General features: G+C 41.3%; 1 protein-coding gene across 2 annotated transcripts in view; it reads left to right on the top strand.

The window, feature by feature from the left end:
• LOC126457233 (ribonuclease P protein subunit p30) overlaps positions 1–21773 on the top strand; it is a 78463-nt gene that overhangs the window by 21081 nt on the left and 35609 nt on the right. The window contains exons 4-5 of one of the 2 annotated variants that reach the window (XM_050093362.1): positions 8982–9050; positions 20514–20720. In XM_050093362.1, the coding sequence (XP_049949319.1) occupies positions 8982–9050; positions 20514–20720 (276 nt within the window). The remainder of the gene's footprint in view (positions 1–8981; positions 9051–20513; positions 20721–21773) is intronic. The other variant, XM_050093363.1, reaches the window with a different exon arrangement.

Genomic DNA, 21773 nt, shown 5'->3' with positions numbered 1-21773 from the left:
ACCAGAAGAGTAAAACTATTTTAGTCTATATTTATGCTATTATAATTATGAAAAGGCAGGTGGAACCAGTAGTGAGGATGATTTGCTGCAGACATCACAATGAACATAAACTTAAAGCTTGTGTTGACCAATGGGCAGAAACACAATACAGAAATGTTATTCAAATACATTCATGTGGCAGTTTTAGGTGGGGGATGTTTTGAACTATAGTTGCATGAGATATCACTAGAAGTATGCCACCATTTTTAGAACACTGCCAGCCTAAGGAAGCAATTGCATACTACCTGTTACTAAATGCTTTGGGTTGTTTGTTGCTCATTGTTTTGTTTTCTTATTTTGAAATGAATGAAGAGACTAATCCTGGTCCATCACCAGATGTGAGTACAACTCTCACATTGCTAGAAAGAATTGGTGATTCATAGAACAGTGCACCAGTTTTGCTCTTGGAGAAGCATTAAAGAGGTGCAGAATGCCAGCCATACAAAGTCTTGTTTGTTTATGCATGCAGCTGACTGCCAGAACTGTGCAATTTAGGCAATCCATTTGCTTGTGTGAGTCTCACTTTTTTCAATAATACATTGTGCAGCTCGCTTTGATAATTGTACAATTCGCACAATTTTCTCATCAACAGTCACCTGAACTGAGCCTGCTGCTACACAACCTATATCTTTGCTATCTGGATTGAAGGCGAGGACACCTTATTCACATTCCCCTAGAACCTCAACTACTTCTCCCCCATTTGCTTCACCTGGTCCTACTCAACCCAACAAGCCACCTTCCTAGATGTTGATCTCTACCTCAGAGATGGCTACATCAGTACCTCCATCCATATCAAACCTACTAACCACCAGTAATACCTCCACTTCGACAGCTGCCACCCGTTTCATACCAAGAAGTCCCTTCTGTACAGCCTAGCCACCCGTGGTCATCGCATCTGCAGTGACGAGCAGTCCCTCTCTAAATATACCAAGGGTCGCACTGAAGCCTTCACTGACAGTAATTATCCTCCCACCCGTGTACAGAAACAAATCTCCCATGCCTTATCTTTCAAGTCTCTCGCCACCTCCCGTAGTCCCACAGTCCGGCCACAGAGGAGCATTCCCCTCATAACTCACTACCATCCGGGACTGGAGCAACTGAATTACATTCTCCGCCAGGGTTTCGATTACTTCTCGTTGTGCCCTGAAATGAGAAATGTCCTACCCACTATCCTTCCCACCCCTCCTACCGTGATATTCTGCCGTCCACCGAACCTACACAATATACTCGTCCATCCTTACACAACCCCTGCTCCCAATCCCTTACCTCATGGCTCAAACCCCTGTAATAGGCTTAGATGCAAGACCAGTCCCATACATTTTCCTACCGCCACTTACTCCAGTCCGCTCACTAACATTACCTATCACATCAAAGGCAGGACTACTTGTGAAACCGAGCGAGGTGGCGCAGTGGTTAGCACACTGGACTCGCATTCGGGAGGACGACGGTTCAATCCCGTCTCCGGCCATCCTGATTTAGGTTTTCCGTGGTTTCCCTAAATCCTTTCAGGCAAATGCCGGGATGGTTCCTTTGAAAGGGCACGGCCGATTTCCTTCCTAATCCTTCCCTAACCCGAGCTTGCGCTCCGTCTCTAATGACCTCGTTGTCGACGGGACGTTAAACACTAACCACCACCACCACTACTTGTGAAACCAGTCATGTGATCTACAAGCTAAGCTGCAACCACTGTGCTGCGTTCTATGTAGGCATGACAACCAACCACCTGTCTGTCCTCATGAATGGCCACCGACAAACTGTGGCCAAAAAACAAGTCGACCACCCTGTAGCTGAACACACTGCCAAACATGATATCCCTCATCTCAGTGACTGCTTCACAGCCTGTGCCATATGGATTCTTCCCACCAACACCAGCTTTTCTGATTGCGCAGGTGGGAACTTTCCCTACAGTACATCCTGCGTTCCCGTAACCCTCCTGACCTCAACCTTTGTTAGTCACTGTCCTCAACCATCCATCCCTCTCCCTGTTCCCATTCCAGCACTACACAGCCGTCATTTCACCGCCACACCCAGTCTTTTAATTTCTTTTATTTTTACTTTTCTCCTTTCTGCCACTTACCCCCTCCCCCCTCCGCACCTTCTCTCCTACCTTCCATCTAAACTGCAACACTTCACTGTCCACCACTCCCACCATACTATCCCTTCCCCTCCCCACCCCAGCCTCCTCCTTACCCCCACCCAGTCACCACTCCCATCATGCACTGGTGCTGCTGCTGCTCGCAGTGTAGTTTCAGCTCTCTGAGACTGCAGGTGTGTGTGTGTGTGTGTAAGCTGCGCTTGTGTGTGTGTGTGTGTGTGTGTGTGTGTGTGTGTGTGTGTGTTTGTTTGTCTACTGCTGACAAAGGCCTTAATGGCCGAAAGCTATGATTGTGTGAATCTTTTTATTGTGCCTATCGCGGCTCAGCATCTCCGCTATATGGTGAGTAGCAACTTTCCTTCTCTCGTATTGTTACCAATATCTTTTTCTTTTTTAATGCACCTTTGGCTTTTATTGAAGGCTACCGGGATCTTTCTGCTCATTTAGATCTATAATGTTTTTCGTATTCCAGTCCAGTGAAAAAAGGGGGCCAGTCTCTTAAGTTTTCCAAATAGGAAAACTGAAATATCTGGAGCCTGACATGACAGTGTAGGGAAGAAAGTACATAACCTTTGATATGCTTTTGGGAAAGAATTAAAGGAGCAACACAACTGCAATCACACAACAAACAGAGATTCTCTTTCTTCTGTCACACATTGTCACTTTGTCATTGTGAACATCCTATGGACTGCCAGAAATGAGGGGAAACTTGAACTTAATTTTCACACCGTAAGTTCAGATAAATGACTTTGATGAATAACTGCGTTGGCGAAGTGAAGATGTGCAGTCCCCTTGAATAACAATTGGAGATGCGCACTCACCATATGCTATGATATGATGGCCTCATTTGACAGATATAATTTTGACTGGAAAACAACATCCAGCTCACACAGTGCCAGGTGATAATCATAGATACGACCCCATCAAACTTCTTTCTGGGTCATGCTGTGCCTGAGCTTAACCTTTGGGCAACACACTTGTTGACTTACATTTAGATAGTAATCGACCACTACATAAGAAATAATCCAGCACACTGTGTTTGTGCTTGTGTTCAAAGGCTTGACACTGCATAAATTTCATTTATTGTGTTAGGTTGGTTGCCTTAGAGTAGCTCTTTGTTGGTCTGGTGACTAATGAATTATTATCAATTTATTGTATAAAAGTGTTATGAGTTGCTAAAACTATAACTTTCCAATTGTGACTCTAGTGTTATGAATACCGTAACTTTGTGCACATTTTTATGTACTGACATTTGACTTAGTTTAACAAACCTATGGTGGTCTTTTGACTATCACATTGACATCAGGGCCTTATCAGTTTGTTGCTTTCCTTCTTACTTTCTTTTTTTAATGATATTATAATGTTTACTATTTATCTATTATGAATTTTCTCTGTGTGAATGAAGTTTTAAATTTGTCTGCTGTTACTGTGCTACATAGTATTACAATTGAACATTATTTCTTTAACAAATAAGAATTATCTGTTTCCTGTCTATGTGTATCCATTTTTCAATCCTAGTTGAACTTGGAATAATCTCTAGTAAGTGTTACGCAATTCGAAATATGTAATTTTTTATTTTGAAAACTAGAAACTAAAACTTGCTCTCACATAAATCAGAAATTGGGCCAGAGAAATTTGGAATTTCAATCTTTAAATATCAGGGAAATCTTCTGATAAATCAGTTCAGGGAACTCTTCAAAAAACAGTTCAGGGAACTCTTCTGATAAAACATTCACCACTCTATCTGAATTGTGAGAACTATTTTAAAACTGATATGAACAATAAGATCCACATTCACCAGACAGCATAGTCAACAGTTCTGCTTGATGCACTGCTATTGCAGTGGATTACAAAAATGAGTTAGATTGTTACAGTTGTATGCTATAATGTCCTTTAATGAAATGCCCTGTCACATTTATTAGAAGTTTTGTTCCTTGTTGAACTACTTCAGATATGTTAAAATAAATTAGAGACATACGGTGTTTGATTTTACCTAACTAACCTGAAACATGCACATGGTAAAGAAAACAGTGTGTATGGTTACACTTATATTTGCGGAGCAACTAGTTGGTTTCAGTTTTAGAATGGAAGGATGTACATTTAGGAGATGTTACACTTCATATGTGTCTTATCAAGAGGATTAGAGTCATTACGTTTTAAATAAAACAGTTACAAAGAAAAGTTTGTGGACAGTATATAAAGTTAAATTAGAATAGAAGAATCTCTTGCACTTCACTTCAAGAACACTGTCAATTCAGTCCATTGTCCTGAGTCAGCTTCTTTACACTAGTATTTTGGTCTGTTGTGCAATGTTTTTTGCACTTTTCTTATGTGTGTTCTGGGGTTCATATTTATAAAGTTACTTTTCTCTGCAGGAACAAATAAAAATTGTGTGTCACACTGTTCGCTTTTTAGGTTATTTTGAATCATCTTTCCAGGATTGTAATCCGTGTGTTCTATACCATTCTCCATAAAAAACTTCTGAGTTTTCTGTATACATTCTTGTTTGTCTATAATGATTAACAGGTTTACTTTATCTGCTTTAGAGGTTGTGGTGTTTCCATGTTTTTGTTTTGAATTTATTTCATTGAAATTGTGCAGCCTATTTTTGTTTTGATGCCTGTCGCATCACAACTCACTCAGGCAGGCCCCGGGCCGTCGTATGTGGTCTTGCCAGAGGGCACTCTTCTCAACAGGTGCCATCTTATTCATGGTGCCGCAGCAGTTGCGCCACTTCATTCAGATCATTTGTTATAATTCTAAAAATCATCTTTACAATTGAACATGATCAATATAAAGCTTTAAATGTTTTAGACTAATCATATCTAAAATAATGGAGGGCAGATGCTCAAAATGTATGGTAAATAAGCTTTTAAGATAACATAATGAGCACAAATTCCTCCCATGCTATACAACACAAGATGGCTTTGTTTAGCAGCAGAAGTAACAGACTTTTGAAACCACTCTTGATAGAAATTGAAAAGCAGCACATACGAGACATGCTTAAGCAGCTTGCAACAGCCAATGATTTTATACTGACTGACATAATCAAAATGATTTAAATAATTGAAAGCAAAATTTAACGATTTCCAAGAGGCTAAGTCATACGCAACAGAAATACAAAAAATACAATGCTTCCATACAGAGGAAATAAAAAAAATTGAAATTTTTTTCTAAAACCTCAGTATAGAATTTCATACACAAGTTTCCATTAAATTGAGACTACACAATAGTATTGACTATGATGTGGAAAAATTAAGTGTAGCTATTGAAGCATCTTCAGCTAAATCAGTTTACACCTTGAGAAAAGCTGCTTCAACATGGGGGAAATGTGACTTCAACGTGGGGGAAATGTGACTTCAACATGGGGGAAATGTAAGATCTTTTAGTATTTTAGCATTTGAATAATTTTATGAGATTGTGTGGCAGTATACCCAGAACAAGTTTAATGAGATTGTCACCAACCACAGGTGTCTACATATTTATGGGGTTGTAGCATAAAAAATAAAATGTATAGAGTGCAAAAAACCCTACATAGGACAGCCCAAACAGTTTCTATACTTGGTTTAAGGAACATCTAGGCACAAATAATAAAACTGTGTTAGGTATACACCATAAACCATGCAAAGCACAGCATGCAAAATATACACCAGCGAATGAAAGTGATTCATACTACCCCATAGAGGTATTTCCTTTACTTATTGCAGGAGCCTGAAATTTTAACTCATCATTTGAAAAAGCAAACTGCCCAATGAACAAAACAATCATAAAATGCATAGTTTAAAAAAGTATATCTATACATTGCTGTACACACGCTGACAACAGTTACTCTGATATGACATTTCCACCATGAAGTGAACCAGCCTGGTGGCGATGAGGCCATCTCCAGCTGCAGAGTGAGACTGTATGCTGTATTGATCAAAACACACACACACACACACACACACACACACACACACACAGTGGTCTTTGGTTGAACTCTGGCATAAGGAAGCATGCTCAGGATGTAGGGCAAAATAAACTGTGTTCCTGGTGTGAACCGCAAGACTCTTTTCTATACAAATTTACATACTGTTCATAAGTTTATCTTAGTAACCTTTTTTATTTTTATTTAGTTTTTTAACACTCTCTCTTTATCATTGCAGTCTTTCAGACTATCCTGTAACTGCTGTCTAAACATATCGTGAAAGCCTGGCTTTCAGAAGCCGTATTGCAATATTCCATAATTTATCACCGATTGTGTAGTGGCGCCACCCGATGTTACTAAGGAAACAGGGTAACTTGCACAACATTACTGTCGACTGCCGTGGAGCCGTGACTCAAATGGCACTTGTCGAGAGAAATGCCCTCTGATGAGACCATGTAAGCTGACCCGGGGAATGCCTGAGTGAGTTGCAATGAAATCTGTAGAGTGTGCAATGGAGTTTCACTAAGGTGTTAATATTGAGGAACTTTGATAGGACGTGGACTGGATGCTACTTTGGAATATGGACTTAAGTTAGCTTGCACTGATTCCGAGAAGCTGAGGTATGGTTGCACTCAGGAGTAATAGTCTAAGAAAGGTTGGGAACCTCTGCTGTAACATGTAGCAGGCAGTTGTCACTTTACCCAGCAGAAATGCCAAATGTAACTGAGATTTTACTAAGCAACTGATGCTGCTCCACCCACCAACCACCCCACTCCCCCCATCCCACACCCCCAGCCCCTACCCCCACCCACCACCCCCATATAATGAAGTCTGAGATAGGACCTCTGCATCATCTGCACGTGACCTCTGGAATAAGCAGCTTGCCTGTTCTATGTCAAACACATGTACGTCCATCACTCACCTGCAGGCAGGACAGGTATACACTCGCACGCACACACACATATCCATCTGCACATACACAGACACAAGCAGACATAGCACCAGTTGTCTGCTTGTGTCTGTGTATGTGCGGATGGATGTGTGTGTGTGTGTGTGTGTGTGTGTGTGTGTGTGTGTGCGCGCGTGCGCGCGCGAGTGTATACCTGTCCTTTTTTCCCCCTAAGGTAAGTCTTTCCGCTCCCGGGATTGGAATGACTCCTTACCCTCTCCCTTAAAACCCACATCCTTTCGTCTTTCCCTCTCCTTCCCTCTTTCCTGATGAGGCAACAGTTTGTTGCGAAAGCTTGAATTTCGTGTGTATGTTTGTGTTTATTTGTGTGTCTATCGACCTGTCAGCACTTTCGTTCGGTAAGTCACATCATCTGTGTTTTTAGATATGTTTTTATAGTTTGTCAGTCTAAAAAGGCATACTGTTTGGCAAGTGCGCAAATATTGATGGATGCCACAGGTTTGCACAAGGACAATGATAGCAGCTTTACTACAATTCACGGGACTTGCTGGTTTAGCAATTTATTCCATGCTGCCATGTCCTGGCCTGGAGATGTGAGGCATGCCATGGAACTGTGCACGCCATGACATTAAGAATAATGTTGTCTTTCAGAAAGGGCTAAGAGAACTATCATTAATGTTAAACAGAATGGATGTAATTTTTTTATAGTGCTTGTATGAATACGAATCTTTATGAATTGTTTTTGTTTTGTAAGTGAAGGATCAATACAATCTTATTTTTGAAGAAATGCTGTCTCTTAATTGCTAGAAAGTTAAGAATTTGAATGAAGTTTACAGTTTCCAGCACCAAAAAAGTTGCATTAGGGAAAGAGTCTACATAAAAGAAGAATTACATGGTTTGTGTGAACACTTAATGAAGATACAGCAGTACATAAATAAAAATGATGGTGATTGTAATCTAAACAAACTGTCTCACAGTAGGGAAAACATTGAAGTGTAACTTACCTTTACAAAAGGTTGCATGTAAGCATAGTAGATAAATTTTGCATTCTCTTCACTGCAGTTTTGATTAATATCCTTTGGGTAAAGAAAACGTTACTCATGGCTTTCGGTGTTCAAAGTGTGTCCATTCTGGTGTGGCCTGTTGTCTGTATTGATCCCAAGAAATTGTATGTTGTGTACTATTACAATCTTTTGTCAGATTAAAATTATATTAAAGTAGTGCATATTTTTATGATTGTTGTTCAAATGGTTCAAATGGCTCTGAGCACTATGGGACTTAACATCTGTGGTCATCAGTCCCCTAGAACTTAGAACTACTTAAACCTAACTAACCTAAGGACATCACACACATCCATGCCCGAAGCATGGCGGTTATGATTGTTGTTGAAAACTCAAAATTTCTACACTTTATTTTTTCAAGTTAAGTATCAGTTTCTGTATATTAAACCAGTTTTGGATATCAGATTGTCCACTGATGACTTTTACATTCAGCTTTAAAAATTTAATATAAATAAAGGCAACAGTGGTGAAAGGCTTGTAATTTTGGTTATGCATGCTGTTATTTATTTCAGTTCTAAATTTGACATAGTGATGATTAAATTTTTGTTATGTACAAAAAGTAGAGATTTTCTTGATTGAACATTGCTGTGAAAATCAAGTATGTGTTACATGAAAAAATGTGTCCCAAAGAAACTGCTTTCAGGGAATCCCATATCCACAGTTTTCTGTACTGATAGTTGGTACTCCTTGTCATTCATGACATACTTTTCTGTTTAGTATTTTCCCTGACAGAGGACTTGCTAGGTCTGAAAACTTACTGTTTGATTCCTTTATGAGTGTTACAGCAAACCATATTAGTAAGTGGTTCTTTTGTGTACATTTGCTTATTGTTGTTTATCAAAATAAAATTGTGTCTCTCTGAGCTACCATTTTTTAAAAGTAGCTTTTAAAAATTATGATAAACAAAAGGAAGAACTGTGTAATACTCATGATTTTGATATGTTAAAATTTCTAATGGTTTTGTTTCAGAATCAGTCGAAAAACCTGAAGAAGTATAAGATCCTAGCAGCTGTGCCAAAAACGCAATCAGCATTTCAGGTAACTTGCTTTAACTGGTTTTTAACTTTTAAACATCGCCTGCAATTGATACTATCCTTCTCCTGAATCCTATATCTGCCATGTGTCTTGTATCCTATCTGGATGAACAGATGATAGCCAACTACCCTTTTCTCAAATCTTACATCAGCACCAATCCCTGTGAGTCACATGTGCCAATCCTGTGGCCTGCAACTGGGAATAAAATCGTTACTGTTGTTTCCCCACGGGTGTTCTCAGCACGTACTGTGTGCGTGCGCGTGTGTGCATCAATGTGCAGAGTGGGACAAGAGTGACGGATAGGTGGGCATCCAGGATAGTTACATAATTGGATAAATGAGGACCAAATTTAATCTGGTAAAAATCCCTTGGCATTTATTTTATTCATAAGGGATGCATATGGTGCACCTAAAGAAGTTGTCATGAGTTTAGAGGGGCTGTGATGGCCAGAGTTCTGGAGGGAACCTAGGAGAGCAGGGGAGGGACATGTCAGAAGACAGCAGCCAAGAGACTGGAAATTCTCTGCATTGGCCCTCAGCTGCCCAGATCTGTGAACATGTGATTGTTTCCTACTCTCGTACTGGTTAAGGATTGTGACCAAGGCTTTGCCAAGGCATCTCTCCACCAGCAATCCTCACCATGAGAACCCTACTAAGCCTAGTGGGTGGGACAATAAAATGCTGTGAGCTGTTTCTCAACGGTATCAAACATAATTACTGGAACAATCCAGGAAATAAAAAATTTGGATATTTTGTTCCCGACCCCTCCAATTGGGTCGCCCATTGTGCATTCCTCGCCCCCCTTCTGTAGAATTGGAGCAACGAGTTTACAAAAGTAGTGAATTGTGGAAGGCTCTTTCGGACAGACTGTTCATTGATAGAAGCCGTACAAGCTGCAGGAGCGTAACAGTTGTTATTGTATAATAATTAATTTTGTATTTAGGGACAAAGATTTACAATATTTATAGTCGTTAAGTGCTTCTTGGGGCACAATTAGTTACAGGGGAATTGTCATTAAAGAATCATTCTTACAAAGTTGAGCAGATTTGTGGCTGCTGAGGGTTGATGATGCCTGTCAGGCTGCTTGTGCCCTATGAACCATATTCTATAGGAAATGCAACACTCCATCTGGAGGGCATTAGAGGTAAATCAAGTGGTGTTTAAAGAGTAAAGAGGTCCAATTTAAATGATGATTGGTGGTTTAGGTCATCGGTACCCTCAAATTTATAGAGGGACCTTTCAATGAGTTGCCAAATGATCGAATTCTGTCAATGGTTCCACAAGAAAGGAGTATGGAGGGGTGAATCTTATAACTAATACAGTTTTGTTAATACTTCTCCTTTTGTCCAAGGCATCTTTAAAATTCCTATTCTATTTACCAAAGGAGGCTTAAGAAAAAGAACAATTGCAATTGATGCTAAAACTCTAATTTTACACTCCTGGAAATTGAAATAAGAACACCATGAATTCATTGTCCCAGGAAGGGGAAACTTTATTGACACATTCCTGGGGTCAGATACATCACATGATCACACTGACAGAACCACAGGCACATAGACACAGGCAACAGAGCATGCACAATGTCGGCACTAGTACAGTGTATATCCACCTTTCGCAGCAATGTAGGCTGCTATTCTCCCATGGAGATGATCGTAGAGATGCTGGATGTAGTCCTGTGGAACGGCTTGCCATGCCATTTCCACCTGGCGCCTCAGTTGGACCAGCGTTCGTGCTGGACGTGCAGACCGCGTGAGACGACGCTTCATCCAGTCCCAAACATGCTCAATGGGGGACAGATCCGGAGATCTTGCTGGCCAGGGTAGTTGACTTACACCTTCTAGAGCACGTTGGGTGGCACGGGATACATGCAGACGTGCATTGTCCTGTTGGAACAGCAAGTTCCCTTGCCGGTCTAGGAATGGTAGAACGATGGGTTCGATGACGGTTTGGATGTACCGTGCACTATTCAGTGTCCCCTCGACGATCACCAGTGGTGTACGGCCAGTGTAGGAGATCGCTCCCCACACCATGATGCCGGGTGTTGGCCCTGTGTGCCTCGGTCGTATGCAGTCCTGATTGTGGCGCTCACCTGCACGGCACCAAACACGCATACGACCATCATTGGCACCAAGGCAGAAGTGACTCTCATCGCTAAAGATGACACGTCTCCATTCGTCCCTCCATTCACGTCTGTCGCGACACCACTGGAGGCGGGCTGCACAATGTTGGGGCGTGAGTGGAAGACGGCCTAACGGTGTGCGGGACCGTAGCCCAGCTTCATGGAGACGGTTGCGAATGGTCCTCGCCGATACCCCAGTTGCGAATGGTCCTCGCCGATACCCCAGGAGCAACAGTGTCCATAATTTGCTGGGAAGTGGCGGTGCGGTCCCCTACGGCACTGCGTAGGATCCTACGGTCTTGGCGTGCATCCGTGCGTCGCTGCGGTCCGGTCCCAGGTCGACGGGCACGTGCACCTTCCGCCGACCATTGGCGACAACATCGATGTACTGTGGAGACCTCACGCCCCATGTGTTGAGCAATTCGGCGGTACGTCCACCCGGCCTCCCGCATGCCCACTATACGCCCTCGCTCAAAGTCCGTCAACTGCACGTATGGTTCACGTCCACGCTGTCGCGGCATGCTACCAGTGTTAAAGACTGCGATGGAGCTCCGTATGCCACGGCAAACTGGCTGACACTGACGGCGGCGGTGCACAAATGCTGCGCAGCTAGCGCCATTCGACGGCCAACACCGCGGTTCCTGGTGTGTCCGCTGTGCCGTGCGTGTGATCATTGCTTGTACAGCCCTCTCGCAGTGTCCGGAGCAAGTATGGTGGGTCTGACACACCGGTGTCAATGTGTTCTTTTTTCCATTTCCAGGGGTGTAGATTTTGGAGCAGCATGCGCAATAGGGGCAGTAAATGTGAAAGTGTTTTATCTACTGTTAGTCCCTGTTATAGTAGTTGTAACCTAGCCCCTTTAAGGTGAAAACAAATTATGCAATGTACAAGGCCATCTACTATACAAAATGCGTCTGGTCTCTTATACCAAGTATCACTTAGTGTACCAGGCAATCCAGTGCATTGTTCATTGCTATAGCCCAGGTAGAAATATGTGTCAACATGACCTGCTTCCGTGATGTGAAGGTATGCCAGTCCTGGATTGAATCTGCGTGGTGGATTAACAATGAAGTATTGGTGTGCCAGTGACCATGGATGTGGTGTTTTAGGCAGTTTTCCACATCCCACTAGTTGAATACCAGGGTGATTCCCATGTTCCACCTTGGAAACATGCTGCGCGAACATTTAGAATATTTTCTCACACTTGCACACAGAATGTACTCTGTACGCAAAGAGATTGGGTACACTGCTTCTGGTCCTCAGCTCATGGTCTAGTGGCTAGCATTGTTGCCTCTGGATTATCAGGTCCTGGGTTCAATTCCCAGCCAGGTTGGTGATTTTCTCTGCCTGGGGACTGGGTGATTGTGTTATCCTCATCATTTCATCATCATCATCATCATTCGTGACAGTGGCTACATTGGATTGTGTAAAAATTGGACTGTGTAAAAATTGGGACTTTGCACGGGTGCTGATGACAGTGGAGTTGAGCACCCCACAAACCAAACCAAACCAAACACTGCTTCTGTTCTTGGGGGTGAACGGGAGACTAATGACCTTAGCTGTTTGGTCAGCTTAACATCCAATAAGAATCAGAATCATAAGTGATGTGGTTGTCAAATGTTTGTAACAGATGGTCATCAGTAAAACTGAGTGGCATCGAGAGTGTACCACCAAGGGTAATTTAGTTTAAGAGTGGGTGTGATGATACCACAATGGGAGCTGTTAAACAGCAAATCGCTACCAGAGTAACATGAGGCTTCAGGGACAAGCTCATGACCAAAACAGAGTAGGGTAATGAGTAATGGTACATGCACTAAGAACAAATGTCTGTTACTAAGAGGAGTAAATCCTGGTTCTCATGAGAAATCAAAACTGGCATTTGTAATCTGAAAAACTACAGTGTAAGGCTCAATCGTCAGTATTTCAGACTGGAGAGGAAGGAAAGGCAACGTGAAACAGACATCTGTGATGCAGTATAGCTGAATGCTGGTGCTGACAGCTTTATGCTTGTGGTTTATTGTAAGGAAGATTGTATATAACGAGTGATGCATGGGGAATTTTGGTGGGTAAATTGGTAGGGATGTTCTGGGCAGGACTGAAAAGCACAGCCAACTGTTTGACCCTCAGTGTCCCAGGAAATCCAGTGCATTGTGCATTGCTAAAGCTTGCCTGCTTTGCAGCAGTTACAAGACAGGTGTTCACAGAGGAGAATAGGGAGGAGTCTAGGTACGCATTATATAAGGTCTGCCACAGTCCAGCGGTAGGAGTGAAATGACTTTAGCGAATGAGTGTGTGTCAGCTGACAAGAAGTTAAATAAAAATATTTTTGATGTATCATCTTGAGTGATAGCTGTGTGGCAAGATATGTCAAAATATAAATTATTTTACTTACTTCGGTAATATAGATGGCATTGTAGTTAATAACCAGTGGCAGTTCCATTTCAGTTGCCTATTTTCCACAGGTTAATCACTTTTCACTATAATACTGCTTGTCAGTTGAAACATATGACAAATTGTGGTACACCTTGGGGAAATGACAGTAATGGACGCGAAAGGACACAATATGCACTCTGTGTATGCCTGTCAAGAGAGCAATGCTTGAAGCGTTCAGTCCATAGCAGATTCTTGTCAAATGATCTTCCACAAAACCCAAAGAAATTGTGGTTGTATCTAAAGGCTGTTAGTGGCACCAAAGTTAGCATCCAGTTCCTAGTGAATGAAATAGGAACTGAAATTGAGGGTAGCAAAGCAAAAACTGAAATGGTTAACTCCATTTTCAAATGTTCCTTTACAGAGGAAGTCCTAGGAGAATTGCCGCAGTTTAAATTCGTGCCACTGAAAAGATAAGTGAAGCATTAGTGTCAGTAGTGTTAAGAAACAGCTGAAATTGTTAAAACTGAACAAAGCTCCAGGACCTTATAGAATCTTTATGGGATTCTGTACTGAATTTGAAAGTGTGTTAGCCCCTTTTTTTTTTAACTGTAATCCATCCTAGATCCCTTGAACAGAAAACAATACCCAGTTCATGGAAAAAAGCACAGGTCACACCCGTCTACAAGAAGGGTAGTAAAATGATTCTCAAAACTACCATCCATGTCCTTGACATTGATTTGTTGTAGATTATTAGAACATATTCCAAGCTGACAACATAATGAGGTATATTGAGCAGAATGACCTCCTCAATGCCAACCAGCATTGATTCCGAAAACATCAATCTTGTGAAACCCAACTCTCACTTTTCTCACATGATATACTGGAAGTGCTGGATCTCAGCAGTAAGGTAGATAAAGTATTTCTTGATCCTGGATAAGCATGTGACTCAGTACTACACCTATGCATATTGTCAAAAGTACGATCATATGGGATATCAAGTGAAATTTGCGTCTGATTCAGAACTTTTTGGTAGGAAGAACACAGTATGTTATCTAGGATGAAGAGTTATTTTCATATGTGGTAGTAACTTCAGGTGTGCCCCAGGGAAGTGTGTTAGGACCCTTGTTGTTCATGTTGTATATTAATGATGCTTTGCTGATAATGAAGTTATCCATAATGATTTACTGTCTGAAAGAAGCTGCATAAATATTTAGTCAGATCTTGATAAGATTTCAAAGTGGTGCAGAAATTGGCAACTTGCTACAAAAGTTCATAAATGTAAAATTGTGCACCAAGTTTCACAAAATGAAAAAAAGTGGTATACTAGGACTATAATATCAATGAGTTACTGTTGGAATTGGCCAACTCATAAAAATGCCTGGGTGTAACACTTTGTGGGGATATGAAATGGAATGATCACATAGGCTTAGTCGTGGGTAAAGCAGATGGTAGACTTCCATTTGTTGGTAGAATACTGGGGAAGAGCAATCAGTCTACAAAGGAGATTGCCTAAAAATCACTCTTGTGACCCATTCTAGAATATTGGTCAAGTGTGTACAATCTCTACCAAATAGAATTAACAGGGGATATTGAATGTATTCGGAGAAGGGCATCAAAACTGGTCAAAGGTTTCTTTTCTCCTTGGGAGAGTATCACAGAGATACTGAAGGAACTGAACTGGCACTCTCTGAAGATAGACGCAAACTATCCTGAGAAAGTCTATGAACAAAATTTCAAAAACCAGCTTTAAATGATGACTGTAGGAATATACTACAACCCCCCTCCTTATCGCACACATAGGATCGTGAGGACAATATTAGAATAATTACAGCATGCACAGAGACATTCAAACAATCATTTTTCCACACTCCATACATTATTGGAATGGCAAGAAACCCTAATAACTGGTACAATGGGACATACCATCTGCCATTCACTTCATGGTGGTTTGTGGAGTATAGATGTAGACGCAGATGTAGAAATATGGTAGCATCCAGAATGTGCTGTGCAACTGATTTATATTACAAAAATCTTCACATAAAAGTATGACATACTTTTCTCGGATAAAAATACAAGTGGACACTCTCTGTGACTAAGTGAAACATATGATGCATACACTATCCTTCAACAAGAAGACAGGGGTATATTTCACAGTACAAATACTGTGCAGTACTAGATGAACATTGACCTACCCACACAGCCTGAGAATGTGGTGCAGATATTGTCCACCTCCTTTGTCAACAAACTAAGTAGACCAGCCCATAGGCACTCTCTGGGAACTGAAATAAAATTCATGTAAATACAATTCAGGATCATTACTGGTAATTCATTTACAAATCACAGCCTGACAACAACCTAAGTGTGGCCCATTACCAAATCAATTTGTAATTTTGGTAAGCATCTTTAACTGTGATAGATAATATACAAAACATTAAAAACATACAGAAAAAAGTAGACATTGACAGTGAAGTCATAGAACAAGTTGATGAGTTTTTGTATTTAAGGTAGTTAAAGAGAATGGTGGGATCACCAGAAAAAGAAATAAACAAAGAATAGTAATAATGCAGAGCACTTTTTTAAAATTAAGTAGAATTGTCAGAATTGGCAATTCCTAAGTGTCTGAAAAAGTCTATTGTCAGTGTATATTTGAGTTATCAGCGTGAGACATAGACTTTTAATGTGAAAACCATTCAAAAATCAAGGGGTGCCCAATGATCAATGGAAATATGCATATTGGGAACTATCAAGAAAGGCAGGAAAACAAACGAATGGTTTAGGGAACAGGCTACGGTGGAAGATGTTACGATGGTAATGAAAATGAAATGGAGACATGGGACATGTAACCAGGTGAATGGAATGGCAATGAAATGGAGGTGACTGGCATATGTAACCAGGTGAACGGATGAGAGATGAACCAAGAAAATTCTTTACTTTATGTTAAAGGGGGGGGGGGGGGGCAGTGCTGTGACTTTGGTGGCTGAATAATCATCTCATCTAAGGTGGGGAAGCTCTTACATTCGCAAGCGGAAAGTGTTAGGTCATCCACAAGACTGTAGGGTTTGGGATTGTGGGTAGCAGGGGAGGGGGAGAGGGAAGGACAACAAACTAAATATTGGAAGACTATTAAGAAATCTGTGTGGAAAGAGGTAGAGAAGCCATAATAGGCCCAGAAAGGAACTGGGTTAAGTACAAGAAGAGTAACAATAGAAGAAATAAACAAGGGAAAGGAAAAGGGAGGGAGGGAGGGGTGTAATGTAATGAAATGAAGTAGGATAAAGTCCAGACAGTGAGGGGCAAATACAGGATCCTAGTATAGATTTTGGCCAGAAAGGATGCAGAAGAAGAGGATGAATGAAGATGATTTCTAGTGGTCAATCATAGAGGAGTCTGTGTTGAGAAGACGTGGAACCAAATGGCGCTTGTTGGAAATTAACAGTTATTGAAATTTCTCACTTTGTTGTGTGTAGCAAGCTCGCCCACTTGAAGGCAACCACTATGGCTGGTTATAAAAGTGTGCAATAGGTTTTTAGTTGTGCACACACACTTTGCTGAGCAACAGCTGCACTAAATATAATATATGAGTATATTGATATTGAGTATATTGATTTGTGATAGTAGCAGTGGGATAGATGGGCTGATGATGCATTTAGTAGATGAATGAAGGCAACATTTTCCCACTCGTACTGTATATATGAGGTGCTACCCAAAATATCTTAGAATTTCATTGTAAAAATTAGAAAACTGTACTTATGTCCCCCATCAACTTCAGAGTACTAACCTCGAACATGTATCCAATGATTCCAGCATTGGTCCCATTTTTGGAAGTACTCTTGGAAGTCTGCAGGGTGAAGGGTGTTCAGGACCTGTTGCAATTCCACTTGGATGTCTTCAATCAAGTCAAAAAATCACCTTTTTCAATGCAATTTTCATCTTGGGCAACAGATAGAAATCGCTCAGGGCTAGGTCTGGCAGGTAGGGAGGGTGGAAGACCATTGCCATATTGTTTTTGACCAGGAATTCCTTCACAGCAAGCAAGGTTTGCGCAGATGTGTTGTCATGGTGTGTCAACCAGTCTGTCTGTTTGGATAACTCTGGACATTTGCAACAAACATTTTCCTTCAGTCACCTCAAAACCTCGCAGTAAAACTGCCCATTGAAAGTCTGACTACGTGAAACAAACTCCTTATGCACTATTCCCAAAACATTGAGGGGGGGGGGGGGTAGGGAAATCAGCATTGATTTCATGTTGCTGTGAACTTGTTGAGCTTTTTTTTGCCTTGGAGAAAATGGCATTTTCCAATGTGACGATTGCTGCTTTGTTTCAGAGTCATAACTGTAGACCCAAGATACATTATCTATTATGGTTCTGGATAAGAGTTTTGGACACTCTCAAACTCTTTAGTGTAGCCCAGTGCGTGTATGAATCCTGGGGTTTCGTTTGTTGATCCTGAGAAGGCAAGGGACAAACTTTAGTACAATTTGTCTCGTGTTCAGTTCAATGGCTAGCATTAATTGACATGTACCATAGAACAGGTTAAGTGTGTTACAGAAATTATGAATTGACTGACTTCGGTCTTCGTGATTCACATCATGCACTTTCATGTTCGTTTCTGATGTTGTGCATGGTGACAGTTGACCAGAATGTTTGTCATCTTCCACAGATTCTTGGCCTTCCTGGAAGCACTTGAACTACTCACATGATCTTGCTTGACTCAGTGCATTCTTACCAAATGCCTCTGTTAGCATGCGGTGGGTTTTGGATGCAGTTTTCATCAACTTGAAACAGAATTTTATGCAAATCCATTGCTGCTTTACATTATCCATTTCACAATTTGCAGAAGCACTGAAACGTGTCCTGACATGCACCACTATAAGTCACAACGGTGTGCACCGAAGATGACATAAATTTATTACACAGTAGCAAAGGCATGTACTTCGAGAGCTCTGGCAGAAGAATGTTGTACTGCCACTAGTTCGATCAGTACAGTGAAATTCTTGGATATTTTGGGTAGAGCCTTGTGTATTAAGACCTCTTCTTATTTACACAACTAGCTTTGTACAAGAAGGGAAGCAAAATGGAATGCGGTAACTTAGAGAACAACACACAGGAGTACCAAGCTGGCTTTCGACCAAACTGATCGACAATAGATCACATTTTCACACTAAGACAATTGTTTGAAAAACATTGGGAATATGATAAAGATATCTACAGCCTGTTCGTCGATTTTCAATGTGCATATGAGAGCATCCACAGGAATATCCTATACAATGCAATGCGGGACTTAAGAATCCCTGAGAAGCTAGTGAGAATGGCGCAAGCTTGTATGGAAGAGTCAAAGGCAGCAGTATGTTTCCGAGGAGCCACATCAGAAACATTTGAGATTGAGACAGGTGTCAGACAAGGGGATGCTCTCATGTGTTCTGTTCAGTGTCATCTTAGAGAAAGTAATAAAAGAGTGCAGGCAACAGGAGTGGGCTGGAGTAGAGATGGACGGTAACTTCAATTGTCTCACATATGCAGATGACATAGTACTATTAAGTGAATCAAAGCACGTGTTGAAAGAAATGTATCAGCAAATGGACAATTATGCACGGAAGGTAGGGCTCAAAGTGAATCGAGACAAAACAGAGTTCATGCAATTAGGAAGAAGACAAGAGCAGATAGAATTTCTTGAGATAGATGGCAAGAGGTTCAAGAGAGTAGACCAGTTCAAATACTTGGGATCATGGTTTACCACGGGCACCAACATAAAAATTGACATCAAGGAAAGAATAGCAGTGGGAACAAAATGCATGCATACCCTTAGAGAGACGCTTGGCTCTAAATCGATCTCAGTGAACAAGAAGATGAAAATCTATGACACAGTGATATGCCAAGCAGTAATGTACGGTTCAGAAACATGGAGCATGACTAAGCAAGAAAGGGATAAACTATTAATATTTGAAAGAAGAGTAATGAGGAAGATATGGGGACCAGTTTTAGGTAATGGAGAATGGAGGAGGAGGAAAAATGAGGAAATCTACCTTCTGATGCGACAACCAGCTATCCTACAGAAGATAAAGAGCAAAAGAATACAATGGTGGGCCACGTAGCCCGTATGCCAGATGGAAGACAGGCGAAGATGGCAGTAGTGTAGAAACCAAAAACCAAACGCCCCATTGGACGACCAAGGCAGCACTGGATGGACCACCTGGCGAAGGACCTAGCAGCCCTGGGAATTGAAGACACCTGGTGGAGCCGGGCACAAAACAGGAAGGAATGGAGGCAGTTTGTGGAAGCAGCACATGTTCTGCAGGGCCAGTGATCACTGAATATCTATCTATCTAGCTTTGGCTGAAAAGTCTGTGTCCTAATGTTCATGGCTGTGATACCTACCATTAAGAGAAATTAGTAGATGCATGAGGAAGTTTTTCTGTCACATTCACACATTATGCACCCTTTGCTTTAAAACAATCTATATGTTTTGCCGAGCTTAACATTTGATGTATAAGATATTCTCCTTATACATTTTGTACCCTTTATTACTTGATCTGTGGTTATGTTACTTTATTTTTATAACATAAACAACATGCTAACACTGGGAAATTGCTTCATGCTATCCGTATGATAACATGGTATTGGACAGTTACCTGTTTTTAAAAGGGAAAACCATATTCAATATTTAACCATCATGAAGCATTGGTAGAATGGACTGTTAAGCTCTTTTGTGCAATCACACTATGTACAGCATTCTGTACTATTATAAATGCTTGAATGAGTTAAGTATTTATATCAATATAGTATGGAATGGTGCCAAAGAAATAATGTCTCTAACATTGACCCACCATAACTCATTCATCCATAAATAATTTTGGAGGCAATTTTTTGAATTGTGCTTATATCATTCATTGCCATAGAAAGTAGTGTGTGAATGAATTAAATATCAAAATTAATCTTATTAGTTGACTTAACTGAAAATATCTAAAACATTTCAGAGTGCCTGCAGTAATCTGGATATTGATATTATATCTCTAGATTGTGAAAGCCGAACTTCTATACGAATTAACCGGAAAATGTATAACCTAGCAGTGGAAAGAGGAACTTTCTTTGAAATAATGTATGCACCTGCTATTCTTGATTCAACAGCCAGAAGAAACACTATATATGTGGCACATATGTACCACACATTTGGGAAGTCTAAGGTAAGTCTTATTTATTAAATAGTGGAAAGTCCAGGAAGGAATAACAACAATATGGAAAGGACAGACTGCTGTTCACAACATAGAGGAGGCATTGTGTCACAGACAGGCACAGTAAAAAGCATGTTAGAACTGTTCAGCTTTTGGATAAGAGAGAACACACACACACACACACACACATTCACACAGACAAAACCAACACACACACAAGGTACAGTCACACACAAGGTACAGTCGTCTCTGGACACTAAGGCCTGACTGCAACTGCATGTATGGTGAGTAGCAATCAACCTGGGGTAAATAGTGGTAGGGCAGGGTAAGAGGGAGAGGATGGCCTACAGGAGCATGTAGGAATGTAGTGAGGACAGGATAGGGCTGCTGGGTGGGTATCAGAATGTTTTGCTGTAGAGTTGGGGAGGGGGTGGGGAGGTATAAGGACTATGTACTCACATTGATGGGATATAAGGCGCGTGTAATACTGGAGGGGGAGTAGGGAAGAGGATAGGCAGGTGGATGACAAGGAGTAGAGCAGGTTGAGGTCAGCTGGGTTACAGGAATGAAGGATATGTTGTAGCGAGAGTTACCATGTGTGTTGTTCTGAAAAGCAACCTTGGTGACACAGGCAGTGAAGCAGTCATCAGACTGAAGCAGCATGGTCAGCAGCTGGGTGGCCCCACCTTGTCTCTCAGCCACAATTTGATGAAGTCCATTCATGCAGACAGACAGCTTATTGGTAGTCTTGGCACAGGGGTTACAGCCAATTTTGTAGATCCATGGCTGCTTTCATAGATGGCCCACTTTTGACTGTATAGGAGATGCCTGTGATGGGACTGGATTGGATGGCCGTGGGAAGACAGTGGTATATGTCTTGCATACTCTGTCTAATGCAGGGATACGAGCCATGAGGCAAGGCATTGGAAGCAGGGTTGTGGTAGGAACAGACAAGGACATTGTGTGGGTTGGATGGATGGCAGAATACCACTGCTTGAGGGGTCAGGAGGATTTTTCTCATTTCAGGACATGTTAGAAGTAGTTGAAACCCTGGCAAGGAATGTG

Source organism: Schistocerca serialis, chromosome 2 (genome assembly GCF_023864345.2).
Source record: "Schistocerca serialis cubense isolate TAMUIC-IGC-003099 chromosome 2, iqSchSeri2.2, whole genome shotgun sequence".
NCBI classification, from domain to species: domain Eukaryota; kingdom Metazoa; phylum Arthropoda; class Insecta; order Orthoptera; family Acrididae; genus Schistocerca; species Schistocerca serialis.
Note: the sequence above shows the minus strand (reverse complement) of the source record. Positions and strands in the feature narration are given on the sequence as shown.